Here is a 16214-nt window from a genome sequence, read left to right as displayed (position 1 = left end):
TTGAATAACAATGAATTTTTATATACTGCATTCAAGATCTTAAATTCTTAAGCAAAACATTAAGAAGTCAGTGGATTGAAAGGCACATGATATAAAAACAAATTTTTCACAACAGGAATTAAAATTACCAAACTAATATAGAAATATATTCAGCCTTACTAATTATAGTAATATAAAAAATATAAATAAAAAAGAAGTCACAGTTTATGCCAATTAAAGTATTTTTAAAATTGTAATACCTACTGCCGATAAGACTGAAATCAAGTATTTATACATTTCTATTATTAGAGTAAATTAGTACAATCTTTTAAGGCAATACGAAGGCATGTTTTTAAAACATAAAAAGATTATATCCTTGGATCTGGTGAATCTGAGAATTTATTCAGAGGAAATCATTCAAAAGAAGGGGGAAACAACTGTATTTGTGGTACTGTTGACAATAACATCATTTACAAAGTTCACAAATAGAAATTTCCTAATTTCATTAATGAACTTCCATAAAAATGAACTACCACCTACTGGATGGATGGTAGAAGGGAAAATATGATTAAGACATAGTCTCTACCCTAGAAACATTCACAACTCAGAGGGGATAAGAAGAGTACACTCGCTCAATGACAAACAGTAATAATGAAGAGTATACAAAGCTGGGGAAGAGAGAATATGCTTAAGACAATAATAATGGAAGAAAAGCAAAGCATAGCCTTTTATCTGTTATGATCAATTATATGTGCATATGGACAAGGGCTAATGAAGAACATGATAAATTAAAATGGGATTGGGAGGTACATTTTTCTTAAAATAGTTATAATTTATTTGGACAACAGTGTAATAACTTTTTAACATGTCTCATGGCAATATTCACAATGCATGAGCAACCTTTGAATTATGTAAGCTCAGCCTACATAATACCAGTCTTATCATCAAAATGAAAGTGAGACCCAAGTGTATTGCTTTAAAATTAATTTAATTTTTCATAAGTCTAGGTGGCTATCATCTCCTTGGCACATTTGTCCCTTCAACAGTTGGCTATGCTACATACACAGTCAGGTCCTCATAAATATTTTCATTTATGTACCATTGGTTTCCAACCAACACAATTCTCTATAACCTTCTTCCCCATGCCCAGGCTGTGATCAAGGCTGCAGCTGCTCTCTCCAACCCTTATTTCTCTTACTCCCATTTTCTTCAAGTTTCTTCTGCAGCAGGAAGGCACTTGAGCAAGATCTTCAGCTGCTCCTAGTCCTGAAGAAGATAGACAGAGGCTGTGGTTAGCCCTTCCATAGGTTTCATATGTGAGAGCTGGATCAAGGGAGGTCTTTCAGTGGCATGGGTCAGGAGTAGGGAAAAGAGAGAAGTTTAGGATCCCTGACCTCAAAGATCTTAGCTTGAAGCACAAAGCACCAACAGGTGGTACAACCACCTCCTTGCAAGGGTTCTGTAGTCATGCTCTCTGGGTTTCAATTCCAACTTACCAGTAAACCCCAATGTATTCATCTATGAAATGGTGGCAATAACAACTCTTCACCTCACAAAACAATGACAAGATTGAGATAAAGCATATGAAGTCTATAACATAGTACCTAGTCCATGGTAAATGGTCAATAAATGGTACTTATGACTATTGTTATTTCAATTGTTGCTAAGAAGAGGACTTCCTACATAGTCCTACTTTCCAGAAAAGGCTCTCTACTCACATAAGGGAGGCATCAAAATATCATGTGGGTCTTGGTAGGAAAGAGTAGGCCATGCTAGTAATTTGTTCTGAGCATTCTCCAAACATGCCCTCCCACTTCCCCTTCATCTCCTATGCACCATACCCCACAAGGATACTTAAGACCACCAACTGCAGGCAGAGTTGCTGATTCCATCACAAATGGACATCTGACATTGCAGCCACATAACCAAAGAGGCCACTCCAGGCCATTCCAAGGGCTGTAAGGTAGGAAGTGAGAGTGTGTATGGTGTAGAGTGGGCAGAAAGAACTGTCTGGAACAGAGGGAGCCCTTTGGGGAGAGGCAAGAAGTAGGGCTGGATCGGTATGACCAGGCCAAAGAGGGGAGAGCCTAATAACCTGCAGTTGGGGGGAGAAGGGAATAGAAAAAAGATCAGTAGAGTTTATATCTTGTTGGAATTAAGCTAGTGTAAACCTGAAGTATAGTCTGTTAAGATGTACATTGTAAGCCTTAGAGTAATCCACTAGAAAAATAACTCAAAACATAGTTTTAAAAAATCACAAGAGGGGGCATCCCCAGTGGCCCAGCGGTTCGGTGCCATCTTTGGCCTGGGGTATGATCCTGGAGACCCGGGATCGACTCCCGCGTCGGGCTCCCTGCATGGAACATGCTTCTCTCCCTCTCCCTCTGCCTGTGTTTCTGCCTCTCTCTCTCTCTCTGTCTGTCATGAATAAATAAATAAATTAAAAATCTTAAAAAAAAACATAAGAGGAATTAAAATGTCCTACTAGAAAATATTTGCTTAATGCAAAAGAAGTAAATTAAGTACAGAGGAACATAAAAGACACAAGACATATTGAGAACAAAAAACAAAATGGAAGACATAAATCCAACCATATCAGCAATAGTATGTGACTGGGTTAAATAACTTAATAATAAAGAAAGACTATGGGACTAGCTATAAAAATAAGATCCAACTACATGCTAACATCAGGTTCAAAGGTACAAGCAAGGTGAAAATAAAAGGAAGAAAAAGATATACCATGAAAGCAGCAACTATAAGTGAGCTGGAATGGCTATACCAATATCAGAGAAAATAGACTTTAAAATATGTTATTAGAGGTAAAAGGGATACACTTAAATGATAGAAAGGTAAATCTATTAGGAAAATATTACAACCATAAACATACATATACCAAAAAAAAAAAATAAAATAAAATAAACATACATATACCTTAAAAAAGAGCCCCCAAATACATGAAACAAATACCATTAGAATTGAAGGAAGAAGACAATTACTGATAAAGACTTCAATATCCCACTTTCAATGATAGACAGAACTTGGCAGAAGATTCAGAAGGAAACAGAAAACTCGAACATTATAAACCTAACAGATATCTATAGCCAACAACAGAATACACATTCATCAAACACATATGAAACATTCTCCAGTACAAACCCTAATAGTAGGCTATGAAGCAAATGTCAGTAAACAACCAATGGATCAAAGAAGAATTCAAAAGTGACATTAGAAATACAAGATGAATGAAAATGAAAACATGACACACTAAAATTCATGGGATATATCTAAACAGTGTTGAGTAGAAAGTTTGTAAATGATAATGCCTATATTAAAAAAGAAGAGAAATCTCAAATCAATAACCTAAACTTCCACCTTAAGAAAGTAGAAAAATACTTGTTTTGCACAGGAGCAAACTACAAGAGCAAACCACAACCAAAGCAAGAGAAGAGAAGGAAATAATAAAGACTAAAGAGGAAAGAAATAAAATCTTAAAAATAGAAAAGCAGTGGAGATTAAAATAAATAAACAAACAAAAATAAAAGTTGGTTCTTTGAAATGATTGACAATACTGAGAAAGATATACTAGCCTGACCAAAAAAAGGAGAAAAGACTCAAATGATCAAAATCAGAAATGAAAGAAGTAACATCACTACAGAAAATAAAAAGATTGTAAGAAAATAGTATGAATAACTGTCGACAAATTTGGTAACTGACATAAAATGGACTGATTCTTAGAAAGACACAAACAACCACAACTGACTAGAAATCAGAACAGACCTATAATAGGAGATTGAATTAATACTTTAAAAACTTCCCACAAACAAATCCCAAACCCAGATGGCAGTGAATTTTACCTAACATTTAAACGTTATCACTGTGAAGTCTATCCAACATTTAAAGATTTACTACTAACCATTCACAATTTTTTCAAAAATACAAGAAGGAACTTCCAAATTCATTCTATGAAGCCAACTATTACCTTAATATCAAAACCAGACAGATGTTTCTAGCAGCAATGTCCACAATAGCCAAACTGGAAGGAGCCTCAGTGTCCATTAAAAGATGAATGGATAAAGAAGATGTGGTCTATGTATACAATGGAATATTACTCAGCCATCAGAAATGACAAATATCCACCATTTGCTTCGATGTCGATGGAACTGGAGGGTATTATGCTGAGTGAAGTAAGTCAATCAGAGAAGGACAAACAGTGTATGTTCTCATTCCTTTGGGGAATATAAATAATAGTGAAAGGAATATAAGGGAAGGGAGAAGAAATGTGTGGGAAATATCAGAAAGGGAGACAGGGGATCCCTGGGTGGCGCAGCAGTTTGGCGCCTGCCTTTGACCCAGGGCGCGATCCTGGAGACCCAGGATCGAATCCCACGTCAGGCTCCCGGTGCATGGAGCCTGTTTCTCCCTCTGCCTGTGTCTCTGCCTCTCTCTCTCTCTCTGTGACTATCATAAATAAATAAAAATTAAAAAAAAAAAAAAAGAAAGGGAGACAGAACATAAAGACTCCTAACTCTGGGAAACGAACTAGGGGTGGTGGAAGGGGAGGAGGGCGGGGGGTGGGGGTGAATGGGTGACGGGCACTGAGGGAGGCACTTGACAGGATGAGCACTGGGTGTTATTCTGTATGTTGACAAATTGAACACCAATAAAAAATAAATTTATTAAAAAAACAGACAAAAATATTGTAAGAAAACTACAGGCCAATATTCCTTATTAATATAAATGCAAAAACTCTCCAAAAAACCACTAGCACACTGAAACTGGCAACATATAAGGATTGTATAATATTAGCAATTGCAAAATCCAAGGAATGCAAGGTTAATTTATCATACAAAAATCAATCAATATAATATATCACATTAATAGAATAACGGGACAAAAAAAACACATGATCACCGTCATAGGCACAGAAAAATCAGTTCACAAACTCTAAAAAACACTAAAAACTTAGGAATAGAGGAAATTTCCACAACCAGATAAAGAACATTTAAGAGAAAAACCACAGCTAACATGATACTTAATCTTGAAAGACTGAAAGTTTTCCCCCAAGATCAAAAATAAGATAAGGGTGTCCACACTTGCAACTTACATTATGCCATTGTGCTAGAAGTCCTAGCTGGAGTAATTAGGCAAGAAAAAGAAGTAAAAGACATTCAAATTGTAATGGAAGAAGTAAAACTCTACTTACAGATGGCATAATTTTATATATAGACAATCCCAAGGAACCTCATCAAAATTAAAAATTTTTGCACTTCAAAAAAATTGCTAGGAAAGGGGACACCTGGGTGGCTCAATGGTTGAGTATCTGCCTTTGGCTCAGGTCATGATCCCAGAGTTCTGGGATCGAATCCCACATTGGGCTCCCTGTGGGGAGCCTGCTTCTCCCTCTGCCTCTGCCTCTCTCTCTGTGTCTCTCATGAATAAATAAATAAAATCTTTTTAAAAAATTGCTAGGAAAGTGAAAAGACAATCCACAGAATGGGAAGAAATTTTTACAAATCATGTGTCTGATAAGGATTTAGTATCTAAAATATGAGTACTTACAACTCAAAAATTTTAAAAATGAACAACCCAATTTAAAAATGTGCAAAATATTTGAATAGACATTTCTATCAGGAAGATACACAAATGGCCAAAAAGCACATGAAAATATGCTCAACATAATTAGTAATTAAGGAAATACAAATCAAAACCACAATGAGATATCACTTGACACTCACTAGGATGGCTATAATAAAAAAGATAGACAATAATAAGAATTGGTGAGATATGCAGCATTTGGAACCCTCATACACTTCTGTGTGGGAAATTTAAATGGCTTAACCACTTTGGAAAAAAATTGTCACTCCTCAAAATATTATACAGAGAATTAACATATGATCCAGCAAGTATATAACTAGAGTAAGTACCCATAAGAAACAAAAACATATGTCTGCATTAACACTTGTACACTAATGTTCATAGCAGCATTATTTATAATGGCCAAACAACAGAAACAACCCAAATGCTCATCAACTGATGAATGATAAATAAAAATGTGGTATTACTCATTCAATGGATATTATTCACACATAAGAAGGAATGAAGTTCTGATACATGTTACAAAATGGACTAACCTTGAAACATGTTAGGTAAAAGAAAAAGACCATATATTTTATGAGCCTATTAATATAAATAAACACAACAGACTAGCTGGCTCAGTCAGTGGAGCAAGCAACTCTTGATCTCAGGATCAAGTTGGGTATAGAGATTACTTAAAAATAAAATTTGTAAGTAAATAAGTAAGTAAATAAATGTACCTGGATGGCTCAGTCGGTTAAGCATCCGATTCAGCTTCAGCTCACGTCATGATCTCAGGGTCATGAGATCAAGCCCCACACTGTTTCCACTGACTCCAGATCAGCGTAAAGTCTGCTTGAGATTCTTTCCCCTCCTCCTTCTCCCTGGTCCTCTCCTCCTCCTCACATTTGCGCTCTCTCTCAAATAATAATATAAAAATAAGTAAGTAAAGTCTTTTTAAAATAAATACATGCCTATCCACAACAGGCAAATCTATAGAAACAGAAAGTAGATAAGTGGTTTTCTGAAACTGTGGGTGAGAGAGGGATAAAGACTGACTGCAAATGGATATAGGGTTTCCTTTTGGGTGACAAAAATGTTCTAAAAGTAAGTTGTGGTAATCTGTGAATATATTAAATACCACTGAACTGTACACTGTTATTTTAGTTTAAATCGAATTTGAATTTTTATTGCAGTATAATTAATATAGTGTTATATTAGTTTCAGGTGTACAACACAATGGTTCAACAATTCTATATACATTACTAAGTGCTCATCATAATAAGAGTACTCTTAATCCCCTTTATTTTAGCTCTTTCTCCCTCCCACCTCCCCTTTGGCAACCACCAATTTGTTCTCTGTACTTAAGAGTCTATTTGTCTCTTTTTCATTTAATTTTTTCTGAAACTCCACCTCTGAATGAAATCATATTGTATTTGTCTTTGTCTTATTTCACTTAACGTTATGCCCTCTAGATACATCTATGTTGCTGCAAATGGCAAGATCTCCTTTTTTATGGCTGAGTAATATTCCGTTGTATATGTATATCACATCTTCTTAATCCATTCATCTGTAGATAGTCACTTGGGTTGCTTGCATATCTTGGCTATTGTAAATAATGCTGCAATAAACATAGGGGTACATATATCTTTTTAAATTAGTATGTTTTGAGGAGGGGAGTAAATATCCAGTAGTGGAGTAACTGAATTACATGGTAATTTAATTTTTAACATTTTGAAGAACTTCCATACTGTTTTCTACATTGATTGCACTAGTTTGCATTCCCACCAATAGTGCAAGAGAGTTTCACTTTTTTCTCCACATACTCAGCAATACTTGTTTCTTGTGTTTTTGATTTTAGCCATTCTGACAGGTGTGAGATGATATCTCAATGTGGTTTTGATTTGCATTTTCCTAGTTAATGATGTTGAGCATCTTTTCATGCATCTTTTGAGCATCTGTAGATCTTCTTTGAAGAAATGTCTGTTCAGGTATTCTGCTCATTTTCTAATTGGATTATTTGTGTGTATTAAGCTGCATAAGTTCTTTTTATATTTTGGAATATTAACCCCTCATTAAATATATCATCTGCAAATATCTTCTCCCATTCTGAATTGTATGCTTTATTTTTTATTTTTCAAAAATTGTATTTATTTATTTGAGAGTGAGAGAGCACACACATGTGAGAGAGAACGAGTAGGGGGAAGGGCAGAGGGAGAAGGAGAAGCAGACTCCCAGCTGAGCAAGGAGCCTGATACAGGGCTCGGTCCCAGGACCTCAGGATCACAACCTGAGCCGAAGGCAGATACTTAACCACTGAGCCACCCAGGCACCCCTGTACTGTATACTTTAAATGGGTGAAATGTGAGTTGTACCTGTACATAATTTGTGAGTTGTACCTCAATAAAGCTACTTTAAAAAAAAAAAAGACATGAGAGCCAGTTTTGTATATCAAAATGAGTAATTTTAATGAATCAAAAAACATTAAATCTACAGAAATTCATGAGTCTACAGAAAACGAAAGCGTGCATTTAACAGCATTTAAGATGGATTTTCAATACCTATTTTGAAAACTGGTGTTTAAAAGTAAAGAAGCCTTTGTCCTGTTTCCCCAGAACTGAATCTGAGGAATTTTTAATTTTATTTCTTACAATACCAAGTAGGTAAATATTCTTATTTTTGAGATGTATCCTAAAGGGAAGGAAAATCGTTTCTGTAAGCTACCATGAAGTATCTCAATATAAAAAATTATTTTAAATTAGTAATATATTAATTATCTTGAAAAGCCAAAATAAACTCTGTATGTTCTGTTGGTTAATGCATAAGATAATACTGCACTGAGCTTATCAATTTTGTAAAATTGAGGAAAACTGGAAAAAGGTGATCACATATAACCAGTATTTAGAAAAATTGTTCCATATATCCAGTGTGTGCAACACTGAAGCAGGTTTTCATGTACTAATCATTTAAAGGGATTGGAAGCAATGAATAACAGATCAGTCAGAGTGTGATCAAGGGTACCAGTATACTCCCTGATACCAGACACAGAGAACACGTATTTTTCATTTCATCAAAATGAAGAGGAAGAGAAAAAGTTATAAAGGGCATCCTTTGTTTGACTTACCTTTTGAGCCAGCTCTCCTGCTCCTCCTGCTTAGTGCTCCCTGTGGCTGGTGAAACACAGCTCTCTTCCTTGCTCCAGCTGATAGATGAGGGCCGGTTTGGAAGTTGGTGATACTACTTGAAGGAAAGAAGATGGTGAGAGGTAAATATTCTTATTTTTGAAATATAACCTATGATAACCAGAGTCGTAGCAGTCAATCACAGCCTCTGGCTGCAAAATGAGCCAAGGTGAGGAGAGTAATTCCAGGGTGGACTGAGCAAGAGGTACCCTAAAGAGGTACAGGGAAGTGTCCTGGAAAGAAGTCTCTGTCTGCATAGTGCTCCCAAGGAAGCCTGAAACACCCTGAGAGACAAATTTCTACTTAAAGAGAAACAAAATTTCTTACTTTCTTTGTTAGAGGATAGAAAATTCCCACTGTGGGGAAACAGACACATGGTAGAGCATCTCCCACAGGTAAACAAATAGGCTGAGTTCTCTCAAGATCACCTGGAGATTCAATACTAGGGAGAAGATACCAAGATTTGGCTCCAACCTTACTGTACCCAGAATATCACCTCTAAAAGGTAGGGAGAGAGGGTAACTTTTATGAGGTAAAAAGAAGGAAAATTTTATTGGAGGTTAAATAGTTATGGAGGGCTCTCCTTGCCTGGCGAGCCTTGACATTGCCATTTGGGGTCAGCTAATAGTGATAAGAGAATTCTTTAACCTCTGAGGGCCCAGGCAGACAAAGTAGCAGAGACGCCTTACCAAAGAAAGCCACAGTCCCATCGCTTTCCAGTATCAAACCCTTTGTACAAGGCCCTATAAACAGGCAAGGTTGGCCCATTCCTTCTCAGTGAAGTACACAGCCACATCTTCAAAAGTTACTGGTTCCCGAAAGGACAAGTTCCTGCTCTCTTGGGCCTCAGGACTTTGGTGATGGTTAAAACCATCACTGAGGCATAGAAAGGGCACCTACAGTGGTAAGTATTTAGCATTGGGTCCCTCGTGTACCAGAGGGGTTTTTGTGTGAAATATCCATATGTATATACACACACGCATATGTGCAGAGGCAGAGGAAACCCAGCTTACCTGGGGCTTGGCTATTGAGGACACTGCTGTCATCATCTGATCTCTTTTATTCCCATCTTGGGGAAAAGTAAGTCTCAGGGGCAAAAGGTAAAGAAAGAAACATTAGTAACAATAACTCTACTGACCATAACTCCTGCACACAACATCTGACCCCTCTGAGGCTATGTGAATTACTACTACTTCTCAGTTACTGCCTTGTATCAGTGGCAATTCTCATCTCACAATGATGAAATAGCCGGCATAGACGTGAACATAGAAAGGTAACAGAAATCATCCCAAGAGTGTAGGATGAGAAGGTGGACTGAGAAAACTATAATTTTCAGTAACCCAGAGAAGACATCATAGAAAGAGGACAGAAAAGGAAACTAGGGTAGTCAGTGGTGAGAATGTCATGTGCTGAAAAGAAAGCTGATGCTCCAGTTAAGATCCCTAGAATCCACACAGTACAATTAGGAATGAGTTACGTACAAAGAATCCATTAAACACAAGATCTCAGGATCTGCTTTTCCTTTTATGTTTTAAAATATTAGAATAGGGCAGTTTTTTTAAAAAAAATTTTTTTTAATTTATTTATGATAGTCACAGAGAGAGGGAGAGAGGCAGAGACACAGGCAGAGGGAGAAGCAGGCTCCATGCACCGGGAGCCCGATGTGGGACTCGATCCCGGGTCTCCAGGATCGCGCCCTGGGCCAAAGGCAGGCGCCAAACTGCTGCGCCACCCAGGGATCCCCTAGGGAAGTTTTATTACATAAGCAGTAAGCAAACACAGAATTTGAAAAAAACTTTTTTTAGGAATATCTTTATGTCTCCCACTACTAGTTTCTCCTCTAAATACATAGACTAATTATAAGATCTTCATTCAATTTTATAAATGTTGGGAATAGGTCGTGAGAAGAAACATATTAAATGATCCACTAACTTCATGACATATCTCAAATACTCTCAAGTTCTAAATATTATAAGAGAAGCAAAACCAAATTCATAAAGTAGTTCCAACTACCTTTCTGGGTCAGTTAATAGTGCATCATTATGAAGTAAGCCTTCTGCCATTCAGTACAGTGAATCAGCAAGATTTACACGTTAAAGGTAACCCCCTAAATGCAAATAGCTGCTATCAGGTCAGAAGTATTTAATAAGTATAAAAGTGCATGGACTTGTAAATGTTAAAAACAACTTCCACTTCAATTCCCTAGCTGCAGTTTGCTCTAAGTCTCAGGATCCTACAATAGCATCAGACAAAAGACTTTAGATACCCAGAACACTGCCCATTCCTCCACTGACCCGTCTTAGTGAATCCAAAAAGTCATGCATGAAGGTAGAAGAAGCTGAGGCTATCAGAGAAAAAGAGCTGTCAGGACAGGATAAAAACCCACATTCTGGCAATTACAGGGAATTCCAAAATGGAGAAAGAGTAGTTATTAAATGCAGGATGTGCAAAAAAAAAAAAAAAAAAAAAAACACAATGCAAACCCACACAAGTAATACTGCTAAATTCATGGATGGTTTTTGTGCCAGTTAACAAAAATCAGTGATTCATACTGAGTAAATAGGTACCCTTGTGGTTGTACTCTAGTTCCCTTAAATCATGCTGTCATCATATCTTTGTAATAAACGTCCCTTACAGTGGATACTTAATACTGACATATGAAGCAAAAGGGCTTAAGCAGAAAGGTCCGATCTGCACAGTTGACAATCTGTAAAAAGTAAATCCTCTGGAAGTAGAACAGTAGCAGAGGCCACCCTACAAAACACTCCTTCCTACTTGCCTACGAAGAAAACCAAAACTATGGAGTTGAAGCATAGGTAACAAGCTCAGGCTGAGAACTAATCACAACCCAACACACTTCACTAACAGCCGGGTCCAACTTTTTAATCTGATTGATAGAAACCCTAACAATGAGGTTATGACAATAAGGGAAAGTTAAGAGAACGTAATGAGAAGAGTGACAAACGACGTGAAGAGGGTAAGAAATCTCTCCATTTTCTTTAATAGTGTACACGTGAAATTGTACGTTAAACAGTGGACACCTACCAGGTGCTTGGTGGATGTGACTCGTCTTGAGATTTCTAGATCAAACATTCACGTGGGACCATCCAAACTCAGGGCTCCCCCGTTCCCCGCTGTGTGCATTAAGTAAATAGTCTCCATTCGAGGGTAAAAAGGCCCTACCATTTCAATATTCTCAAAAACTCTGCTCTACGGACAGTAATAAGCTTCCAGATTAGGTTTACACCAGGCCGGGCAAATAAAGTAAGTGACGTGATCACAGACCTATTTCCTGGAACCACCTGAAAAGGGGGGAAAGAGCATGAAGACCTACAGGCCGAGGGGTAGGGCTGAGGTCTCCACGGCTCGGGCAAGAGGGGCCTGCAGCGACCGCGAAGTTGTGTTCTCTATTGATAACGTGTCCCGGAGCAAAGACATTTGAAACGTTTCGAGGACCTCGGTGTCAACACTCGAATTTGTGTCAGTACCAGAATCTAAACAGGCCACACAGTCGTCGTGGGGACGAGAGACCAGCGGGCAAGCCCCGAGGCCAGAACCCCGGAATCCAGCGGAGCCCACGGGGTTGGTGAGGATCCCAGTAACCGCGCCCGTTTCCCGCGAAGTCCTTCCCGTCCTCCTCAGGCCAAGCCAGACCCACTGACCGTGGGCTCCGGGCGGCCTCTACCGCTTTCTAGCTAACAGGTTTGGGAAACCACTACGGGTCCTCACAAACCAAACGCTTACGCACTAAAGAAAATATGGCTGCGCCGGAAGTACGTCATCACACTGTCCCACCAACTTATACCCTCTCTGAAATTCTCTCTAGTAAACTTGGAGGACCCCACATCTCGGTGGTCCCGTCTTCTAGTTCCCGCGAGACACGCCTGAGGGGAAGGGAGGACTAGCGAGGAGGTAGCCTCAGGTTCAGAGCCCAAGCACCGTACGGAGCTGGTCTAACCGACCTCCAGCAGGAGGCGGAGCCTAAGGCTAAAGCAAGAAGCGGGCAACTCATTCCATTGGCTATCAGGCGAGGGGGCGGGGCCCAGCCAGGCCAATGAGCAGTGGATCCCGCTGGGGTCGCCCAGGCGCTCGTCGGCCGCAGCCTGTTCCCTATCCTGACTGGTGGAGCCCCCGGCCTGGCAGGTTTCCCGCCTGGAGGTGAGTCTCTTCAGAGCCGAAGAGCAGTCGGCCTGGTGGGAGATCAGACCAAAGCTACGAGCTGGCCTGGACGGGGGAGGGATTCTGCGCAGAGGAGCCTCCGAAACGTTTGCTGGTTTGAATGGAAGTCGAGAATTAGAGTAGTGAGAAGGCGGTGCTTGTCGGTCCTGCATAGTAGAGAGCCGCCTTGAAGGAGGGAGGGAGGGAGGGTCAGAAGCAGGACGAAGGGAGTCTAGAAGCTACACAGTCCTGCATACCTTTCTTAGACTATCTTGATTGGCTCAGTGAGCTTCATTTGTCCACCACTGCTCCGTGTCCTCCTATGTCTAGTTCCCACCCAGGCTACCCAAAGGCCCTACCTCCTAATCCCATCACATCGGGATTAGGATTTCAGCATTTGAATTTTGAGGGGAACATAAACATTCAGACCACAGCAACTGCTATAATCACTGCCTTCCTAGAATAGGATGTCCTTCAGTGTTGATCATACCTCTCCCACACGCCACCGCCAGCGGAGGGATAAGCAGTGGGCTTATAAGCAGAGTAAAAAGAGCAGTTCAAGTTCACCTAAGACATGCCCATCTCCATCCAGCACAGTTTAAGACCCAGGGGGATCCCTGGGTGGCGCAGCGGTTTAGCGCCTGCTTTTGGCCCAAGGCGCGATCCTGGAGACCCGGGATCGAATCCCACGTCCGGCTCCCGGTGCATGGAGCCTGCTTCTCTCTCTGCCTCTCTGCCTCTCTGCCTCTCTCTCTCTCTCTGTCTCTGTGTGTGACTATCATAAAAAAAAAAAAAAAAAAGACCTAGAACAACATGGCATCAGTACATTAAAGATGAGAGGACATCTTTCAGAAAGCCTGTCGAAAGCTCCAGAGGAGGGCAGCCCGGGTGGCCCTGCGCGGTTTAGCGCCGCCTTCAGCCCAAGGCCTGATCCTCAAGTCCTGGGATCGAGTCCCACGTCCGTCTCCCTTCATGGAGCCTGCTTTTTCCTCTCCCTGTGTCTCTCATGAATAAGTAAATAAAATCTTTAAAGAAAGAAAGAAAAGAAAGAGAGAAAGAAAGAAAGAAAGAAAGAAAGAAAGAAAGAAAAGAAAAGAAAAGAAAAGCCCCAGAGGAGACAGGAGTGGGCTACCCCCAGAGCCTGTAGAGGAGGAAAAGTGACCACCCTGGATGCTAACAATGGAGGGACACAAGCTGAAGGACATTTGCTACTGCCTCCATTGCCCTTGGGTGTTGTAGACATATGCAGCATTGCTGTAGGAACACCGTTGAATAAGAGCTAATACAAACGCCCCCATGCAGCTCACACCCAAGGGCTAGCAGTGGACCTACAGTAGCCCTGAATTCAACCTGGGGGTGACATGAACAAGCACCCAAAATCACTGTCACCATCATTCTGATGGCTCAGTCTTATGTAATCTTGTGAAGGAAAAACCATGCCAACCACCCTCCTAAAACTGAAGCTAAGCCACAGGACCCTGGGACAACCCCAAAGGTGTGTACCTGGCCAACGCCACACGATGAGTAAAAGGCCAGAGAGTGCCCCAAAGGGGAGAAACAGAGCCCAGGACCTACTCATGTCAATCTATTCTTGGAGCATCCTATTTAATAGCACTATTAGACCTAACCACCCCCGGCAGAGCAGTAGATGACAAAAAATGTAGAGGAAGGAACTAGAAAATGTAAGAACCCCTATATGCCTTGGGGTAGGACTCTGTTTTCCTTTGTCTAATGCTGGTACTGGGCATGGATTTAAGTTCATAGAGAGTCGCACATACCATTTTATCACAATGGCTCGAAGTTGGTCACATGGCCAAACATACCTATAGGAGAAACTGGGAAATTTAACAATTTCTATAAAAGCAAAGGAGAATGGAGACTAGGAGACAAGTAACAGTCTATACCATGATCACTGTAAGATAGGATGAAAGATTAGAAAACTGAATTTTTAGCTTTTCTGTATTGTATAGTGAAAGACAGCAAGAGAGAAAGGTGCTGGGCATAGCCAGAATAGCCCATCTGGCATGAGGGTCCATTAGGAAAGAGTCCCCTAAACAGATACAATCTTGTGGATGTGTGACACGCCAAGTGGAACAAGGGCAAGATTTCAACTCCCCAGTTTCCCCTTAGGCCAGTTACTCTTGTTATGACACAATTATCACAACCATATAGGACAGACCCTAAATGGTTCTGAGGTCAACCAACCAGTAATGTCACACATTCCAATCCCTTGTCAACTGCTTGGTGCTCTTCCTACACATTTCCCCATATTAATACAATATGTACAAAACATATAGAGGGTCTGATCTCTACCTCCTCTACACACTGAGAAAAGCTCTAACTCTCTGTGCCACTAGGCAAATATTCTCAGGGGAAAAGTCTGGGTGAATGTGAAATTCATGTTAACTGCCTCCTCTTTCTCAAAAATCTTCACATTGCACTAGTTGCTAGGGATTATCTGCAAACAGTTGGTAGTTTGTTTTAAGTGTGGTTCACTTTGAAAAATAAAAAAATCAAGAAATCCACCTCTTCTCAAGAGGTTGAAAACTAAAGAAGATGGTCCTTCCCTTATAACAAAAAATAGCCAGATAATCTGAAAAATTCCCCTGAATACATCAAAGTTGAAACTTTAGGGCAATTTACCTGAAATCTAAGGAAAAACAGTCACATTGATACCAACATTTTTCTCCAATTTCTTATGTGGATGACAACTGTCTTTTGAAAGAGCTCAGGTTCTTTTTAAAAAATATTTAAAATCCAACATATAAAAAGGTACATGATATGGACTGTTGACACTATAAGAAATAGAATTGATAATCCAACATGAAAAAAACATTCAATCTTAGAATTTATATCAAAAATTGTGAAAAAAAAAACTCTCTCCAACCCTGAGATTCCATTTTATACTTATTAAACTAATAATCTCTAAAAAGAACTGTAATATCCACTGCTGGTTGCAAGCAAATGCAAACTTGCTACATTGCTGGGAAACAAAATAAATTGGTATGAATTTTTATAATGATTATTTGATGACGTTTCAAAACCAAAAATCTTCATACTTTTGGATTTGTATTCCCATTCCTGACAATTTATCCCGAGGAAATAATAAAAAAGAAGAAAATCACCAAGTTGATTATAGCAACATTATTATTAACAGCTAACAACAAGAATTATCCTAAATGTCCATCAAACTATTTTGAAAAACAAGAAGTTACTGCCTATAGGGTACAGGACACTATGATGGCTGTCAAATTAACAAAACAAAAACTAAGACAAAGCCACTGCTCAAAATTTTAATTTAACATTTGATGAGGGGAATAG

General features: G+C 39.4%; 1 protein-coding gene across 1 annotated transcript; it reads right to left on the bottom strand.

Moving 5' to 3' along the window:
* On the bottom strand, window positions 1-13066 carry LOC140593705 (uncharacterized). Its single transcript, XM_072725348.1, has 6 exons — window positions 12698-13066; window positions 12480-12619; window positions 12070-12369; window positions 9749-9821; window positions 8678-8790; window positions 1-1245 (listed from the first exon to the last, which is right to left on the bottom strand). The coding sequence occupies exons 1-6, from the start codon at window positions 13064-13066 to the stop codon at window positions 1230-1232; spliced, it is 1011 nt and encodes a 336-aa protein (XP_072581449.1). The 3' UTR covers window positions 1-1229.
* Between the last annotated feature and the right edge of the window lie 3148 nt (window positions 13067-16214).

The sequence above is a fragment of the Vulpes vulpes genome, chromosome 11, assembly GCF_048418805.1.
Source record: "Vulpes vulpes isolate BD-2025 chromosome 11, VulVul3, whole genome shotgun sequence".
Lineage (NCBI taxonomy): Eukaryota > Metazoa > Chordata > Mammalia > Carnivora > Canidae > Vulpes > Vulpes vulpes.
This window is presented reverse-complemented; position numbering and strand designations above follow the sequence as displayed.